Source organism: Charadrius vociferus, unplaced genomic scaffold, assembly GCF_000708025.1.
Source record: "Charadrius vociferus isolate BGI_N301 unplaced genomic scaffold, ASM70802v2 scaffold825, whole genome shotgun sequence".
Lineage (NCBI taxonomy): Eukaryota > Metazoa > Chordata > Aves > Charadriiformes > Charadriidae > Charadrius > Charadrius vociferus.
The window spans coordinates 331,799-338,510 of NW_009648495.1; the positions used below are offsets into that span (position 1 = coordinate 331,799).

A 6,712-nucleotide genomic window follows, 5' to 3' on the forward strand; every position below is an offset into this window, starting at 1 on the left:
CCAGAGAGGGGGCACCTCCAGCAGTGGCACAGGACGGCGTCCAGGCGGGTTTGGAATGGCTCCGGAGTGGGAGACTCCCCCACCTCTCTGGGCAGCCTGTGCCACTGCTCTGCCACCCTCACGGCAGAGAAGGCCCTCCTCGGGTTGAGATGGAACTGCCTATGGTCAAGGTCCTTCCTCGTTCATGGCGGGAGATACCGACTGCAAGGCAGAATACGTGGTTCTGTTGTGGAAGCTTAGCTAGGTGATGGATCTGCCTCATTTTGTCATTTCACTTTATTGTTACAACTACTTTCTTTAAATATATCTGAAGTTGTCTGAGAAATGGACCTGTTTGCCCAAATAAGCTCTTTTTAAAGACCTCCTGGTGCTATATAGGAGTTGCCAAAAGCAGTTCAGTGGTGCAGTTAATCGAAAGAAATTTTCCAGGGGGGTCTTACTTGAAGGCATGTTTGTAAATGAATTTTTGCATCTTGCAAGAACTTTAAAAATATCACTTTTTTGTGGTTCAGGCAAATTGATTTATCAGTTGCATTGGAAAGAAATCTGTAACTGTAAAGAGGAGGCCTGGTGGACAGAAACAAGAGTTTATATTTGTTCTGTTATCGTGTCATGTGCTGCTTGCTTTATCGCTGGTTAGTTCATCCGTGCTGTTGAATTTTTTTTTTTTTCCTGTTCCAAATCCTGTATCGAGAACCCGAGATACCCCGTGTGTCAGTACTCTGCGACTCGGGCTTGAAATCAGTTGTAGCGTTGCGTTTCTCTGGTCCGGGCTTCAGCTGAGCTGTGCTCTTGTCTTCCATTTCTAAGATGACTTTGACAGTAGCTTACTTTTCCTGAACACATCCTGTATCGAGAACCCGAGATACCCCGTGTGTCAGTACTCTGCGACTCGGGCTTGAAATCAGTTGTAGCGTTGCGTTTCTCTCGTCCGTGCTTCAGCTGAGCTGTGCTCTTGTCTTCCATTTCTAAGATGACTTTGACAGTAGCTTACTTTTCCTGAACACATACAAACATCCTGACCAGAGATATTAGTAAAAGAGCAAAGATAATTCCAAACTAAAATTTATCAGAAAACTGTATCTTTCCGTGTAGGAAACAATCCTGCGTTTTTAGTAACCTCTTAGAGAAGGGACTTGGTGGGACTGAGTGGAGTTTTTTGGTCTCCTCATGCTCCTGTTGGAATTTCAGTTCTTGAATTCAGAGTACCGGTTTACAAATATGTGGCTCAGCTGTACTCTGCTAAAATGAGGAGTGAAGAAATGAGTTGGATTTAGGATTTTAGGGCAGATCTGCACAGTGACCTTTTCAGATCTTGACAAACAACCTTTTGCTGTGATGGAAGAGGGACGTGAATGGAGAGTTTTAGGAGCCGTAGTGAATATGGAGCCCGGGTTTTAGATGTTTATTTCTAATGATTTGGTTTAGTCTGCTTAATACAGCTGAAGAGCTGCTTAACTGGCAGCTACGATTTTAGGTTTAATTTACTGTGAAATGGACGTTCAAAGAGCAGTTCTGATTTCTGTTTTACAAGGAATTTTTTGCAACCTACTCACGTAAGTAAGGACTCGGAGCTTTCAGATATATCAGGTTCTGCTTGCAAACATGAAGAGTTTTTCTTAAACCAAATGCATTTAATGTTCTCAAAACATCCTTAAAGGAGGACGTAGAACTCCAAAAGGGATTAATCTGAAAATTAAACTATGTATTTGATAAGTTAGATGCCTAAAACTCAACTAACAAGTATGTATTCATTTAAAATAATTACATAAAAGTCAATGTCATTGTGTTTTCACTTTTCTTTCTGGTTCTAGGCAAAGTGCTTCATGGATTTCAAAGCTGGAGGTACATTATGTCACATTCTTGGTGCTGCTTACAAATATAAGAATGAACAGGGCTGGTAAGTTTTTAATTTAATTTATACACCTTTTGCATGAAATTAAGCACATGAAATGCCTATGCAAACTCGAAGTTTAATACTTTCTGGAGAATTAGGTAGGCAAGGGAGTTGGAGATGGGAAGAGGATTTTTTTTTTCCCCTGTTTTGCTGATGGTAGCTTTTTTTAAGACACCCTCCACACTTCTAAATGTAAGAATAAATTGTCCAGCTTTAAGGTCCTGAGCCTGTAGGTTGGGAGTTAATTACAAGCTTGAGGCTTTTTTTTTTTGCCATTTATTTGCTGCGTGACTGAGCGAAGTAACCAGTATCTTAGAATCATTGTTTTCTCTCTGTAAGACGTAAATCTTTGTTACGGTATTGAGTGTAGGGTTTAGTTATAATTGGGAGAACACGCAGCATTGCCTAATTGCTAATAAATGCTCACTTTTCCATTACTTATCAACCTCCGTAAATGGGGAGTAGTGTGAGGAGTTAGAAGCACTGCCCGTGGAGCTATCGGCACTACTATTAAAACTATTCATGTGACATCCCAGTAGTGTTTTGACCTGTTTCTAAGTTACAATCCTCTTTCTAAGACAGCAGTAGCAAGAATTACTATGTTTGACGACATTGGAAAAAACCTGAGGATGAAAAGCGTGTAGGTCAAAGTACGTGGAGATTGTTCCTGTACGTGAATTTAAATAGTTTCTGGTCTGATGTAGTACAGACCTGTAACAGCATTCCTGGAATTGACAGTCTGTTACCCACTAGAGCAAATTAGAAGGCAAAAATAATGTTGTTTTAGTGTGGTCGGTTGTTTTCGGGAGTTGTTTATGCTCATAGCAACTAAATGGGTATCTGAGGTGGATGTATCGGAAAGCTGGTATGAGTAAGCTGCTGTCAAGTTTTTTCCTTCTCCAATATTGCCAACACCCAGGACACGATACATGTTTGTGTGGTGGATCTTTCAGGAGTGTCTTGCTACCTCTTTGCCTTGAGATAACGGAGTTAAATGGCTCCTACTTTGTGAATACTTAAACATTCCAATTTTTTCCAAACAAATTTCGTTTTCAGTCACTGAAATTTGTCAGCAAAACTCAGATACGTGATTGCCTCCTCTCTTCTCACTCTCTTGCTGATTCCTCAAAACTAGTGGGTAGTGTCTTGTGTTTGTGCATGTGGGATGTAGAGGGAAGTAATACTTGGATTTAACTCTGAGGATCAGACTTAGAGCTTGGAATGTACCCTTCACTGACTCAACCAAATAATACGTGGTGTTTTGCCTGAAATATGATATTTTATTTTATTTTTAATGGTATGCATTGTCGCTCTTGCTTAACCTGTTTGTGAATGATCTGTCTTATAGGAGAAGTACCTTTCCTCGTCATAATAGGTATGTCTGAATAATGCACTTATCCAGTGCAGCTGGACATACCTCGTCTATCACTGCAATCCAAGTAGTTGTTTGCTAAAACCTGTCAGAGGGTATCAGTTACACTAAGGACAGGAAGAATTAATACCACTATTTTATCGAAATGGGCAACTAAAAAAAAAGTGCTGTTTCTTAACATATTGACGTGCTTATCTTAAGGTATGGGTTTCAAAAGGAGGCAGAAATTTGGCAGCATGTATAGCATTCATTGAATAAGTAATGCAGATTTTGGGCAACCAAATGTAAAAATTATGGTCAAACTCAAATGCCTTAAGTATCTTTGTTTCATAGGTACTGAAGACTTTATTAGGTGTCTAGGAAAATAGGTTAGTTTGTGTTTATTTGGCATTTGTCTTCTTTTGCTTCCTTGAAACTACTGTGTTGGAGAAGCAGATGTTTTGAATAGAGACTATGAAGCTGTCAAGGGGTGAATACTGGAGAAGCGGTTTGATCTTGGCTCTTAAAATCCTATGTATTATAGGTGTAAAATACTTTATTATTACGCAGTGAACTGAGACTTGCTGATGACTGGCCCTACTTCTAGAAGTCAGTGTAAACCTGTCAACATGCACAATGCTATTTAAAGAGGTCATAATTTAAAATTGAAAGATGATTCTAATAAATATACCGGGATATTGTCTTTAAGTTGTTCGCCGGGTCCTTAGTGTGAACGGAAGAGTCCATAATACCGCTTTAGGATAGAAACTGTCACTCGCTCATAGCAAATGTTTCTAGTCCTGCCCAACACTACAGCATATTTAGGCAGTACCAGCTGCGTGGGTGACTTTTCTGAAGCCACTAGAGAGCCTCAAGTGGAGAAAAACACTGAAGTGTCTTTGTTTAGTTTACTAGTGTAATATTGATGTGATGCCATGGTTGTGTGGTAATGGGGTTTGTGACTGAAAATCAATCTTGCTTTGGTTTACCTTCATTGTATATTTATAAACTTTAAAAATTGATTTGGTGTGTTACTGGAAACAAGGATGTGTTTAAAAGAAACTGTCATTAGCTATGGGCACTGGAATAAATCATTGTGTTTAAGTTGGGGTGTTGACTCAAAGCATATCGGTCACTGCGTGGTCGTTATACACATGGCTTTCTCACTGTGTTAAGTGTACAGGGTACTATTTATTTTACACACCGAAATCCCTTCTACCTGCGTTGCCACTCCTGAACACCAGCTCAGCCCCCAGTTAAGAGCTTTGTCAGACTCCAGCAACAGCTTTTTCCAAAACTTGGACTGTACAGAAGTTCCCCAGACAGTGTTGTACATCTGAGCGTCAACAACCTGATTATCTAAACCTGTCATTGCGCTTTGGAAAAGGCTGAATTGTTTAGGGTCAGGCCCAAATCTGTTCCGGAGGCTCCTACAGCACTGTTTGCCCTGGCTGGTGGTGAGGAGCCTGTGCGGCAGTGCCAGCGCAGATACCTGTGGGCGCTGAACTTGGGAAGGGACCAGCGTTGGTGCTGTTCCTGTCCCACCTTTCCGGTTCTTGGGGGTCGCCATTCACGTTCTTCATTTTCGTCGGTACATCCATGACTTCTGAGAGGTGTACAGTTCAGGTGGATGCGGCAGAATGCCTTCGGGGGCTCTTGTGGTTCTTCCCAGTAGAAAGTCTCAGATTTTGTGTTATCCCCTCTCATTTCTGATAGACACTTAAATCTGCATTGTTATTTCAAGAAGTTCGATTACTTTGTCAGTGAAGTAGCAAATTTTAAAGTACCAGAGTCCAATAGAGTTGATCATAAAATGCTTACGTGGATTATCATAGAATCCTAGAATGGTTTAGGTTGGAAGGGACCTTGAATGTCATCGAGTTCCAACCCCCTGCCCTGGGCAGGGACGCCTCCCACTGGACCAGGTTGCTGAATCCAGCACTGGCCTTGGACACCTCCAGGGATGGGGCCTCAACAACCTCTCTGGGCAAAAGCTATAGGTAGATTTTGAGCTACTTATATGCTGTCTGGGGGGTGGCTTGTTCTCAGATAGAGAAGTAGTTAAGAAAATCTCAGGCAAACAAACTGCTGTGGTTTTCCTGGGTTGGAAGCTGGGTCTGATGCATGGTGCAACTAGAAATAAGAGAAACGTGAGAGTTTGTTCATGAATTTTCTCATCTAGTTGTTGAAAACCATCATGAGCATTTGATTATTTTTCTGTGTAATTATCCTTTGTGACTGCAGTGGAATGCGTGACCCTGCTACAGGGTTTTGTTGGACAATGTCAACCTTCATTATTTCTAAACATTTCACAAATCAGTTGCATTTTGTTGATTTTTTTGGTTCATTGTGACTTTTCTTGCTTGTGAGGGCTGCCAAATGAAGCAAAAATATTTGTGATTGTGCTTTAAGTGTTCTTATGTGGTTACCATGATACACTGTTTTTTATGTGAAATGTGAAAGATTCTTAACTGTTGAATGGTGTAGAGTTGAATTTTATATTTTTGAATGATTTTCCTCGACAGGCGGAGGTTTGACCTGCAGAATCCATCCCGAATGGATCGAAACGTGGAGATGTTCATGAACATTGAGAAAACACTAGTGCAGGCAAGAAGCTCATATACAAAACTGTATGTGTTCACGCGCTCAGGGGAAGGGATTCACTGGCTTTTAACGTACCTCAGTTGTGACCCACTGAAGAGTTTCATCCTGGACTTCATAGGAATGTCATACTCCTCCCTCCTTCTCCCACCCATTTTTAGTTAGAATTCTGTGTTACTAATTGAGAACTTCACTGTGTTTTCACTGATATTCTGCGGATATGCATAGGGTGAGAAAACCTCTTGTAAGGTAGGAGGAAACATCCCGAGTGTCTCCATCTTCTTTTGAAAGAAGTGCCCTTAGGACTGAGTAACTAGTTCTGTATGTATCCATTCAGTTGCTGACTTCCTCGAGACTTTGAGCTTGATATAAATTTGATTTTTTTCAGGGTTAGGGTACATTTTAGACTCTTTTGATTGCTTTATCAAACAAATTACTACCGGAAGAGAGCAGCTGTATGGGATCTAATTTGAAGCTATTTTTTTTAACTGCTGTATGTGAATAACAGAGTATTCTTTTTTCAAACTCTAAAACCAAGCTCGGTGTATAATATAGTCCAGACGTAACTTTCAGGTGCTTGTCAAAAATGGAAATAGGAGGGACAGCAAAAAGAAACAATACTCCTATTATAAAAACTCTTGCCATTATATGGTGGTTTCAGTACATAATAAAATCTGAAATAAAACAAATACCGTAGGAATACATGAATGTACATGTTAGTGTGACAGGACAAATTCAGATTCGGAAGCTGACGCATAGGGAACTTAAATTCCCTTTCAAGCAAAGTATTTCAGAGCCTGTCAAAAATTCTTTGAAATCAAAGCCATGGTTTCCATTTGAGGTGGTGTTGTGCGAGCAGGAAT

The 6,712-nt window shown here is 40.6% G+C and overlaps 1 protein-coding gene across 1 annotated transcript in view; it reads left to right on the forward strand.

Annotated features, from left to right (window-relative positions):
- SMARCC1 (SWI/SNF related, matrix associated, actin dependent regulator of chromatin, subfamily c, member 1) overlaps window positions 1–6,712 on the forward strand; it is a 91,064-nt gene that overhangs the window by 4,943 nt on the left and 79,409 nt on the right. The window contains exons 2-3 of the mRNA XM_009885686.1: window positions 1,815–1,900; window positions 5,774–5,855. Of these exons, the coding sequence (XP_009883988.1) occupies window positions 1,827–1,900; window positions 5,774–5,855 (156 nt within the window). The 5' untranslated portion in view covers window positions 1,815–1,826. The remainder of the gene's footprint in view (window positions 1–1,814; window positions 1,901–5,773; window positions 5,856–6,712) is intronic.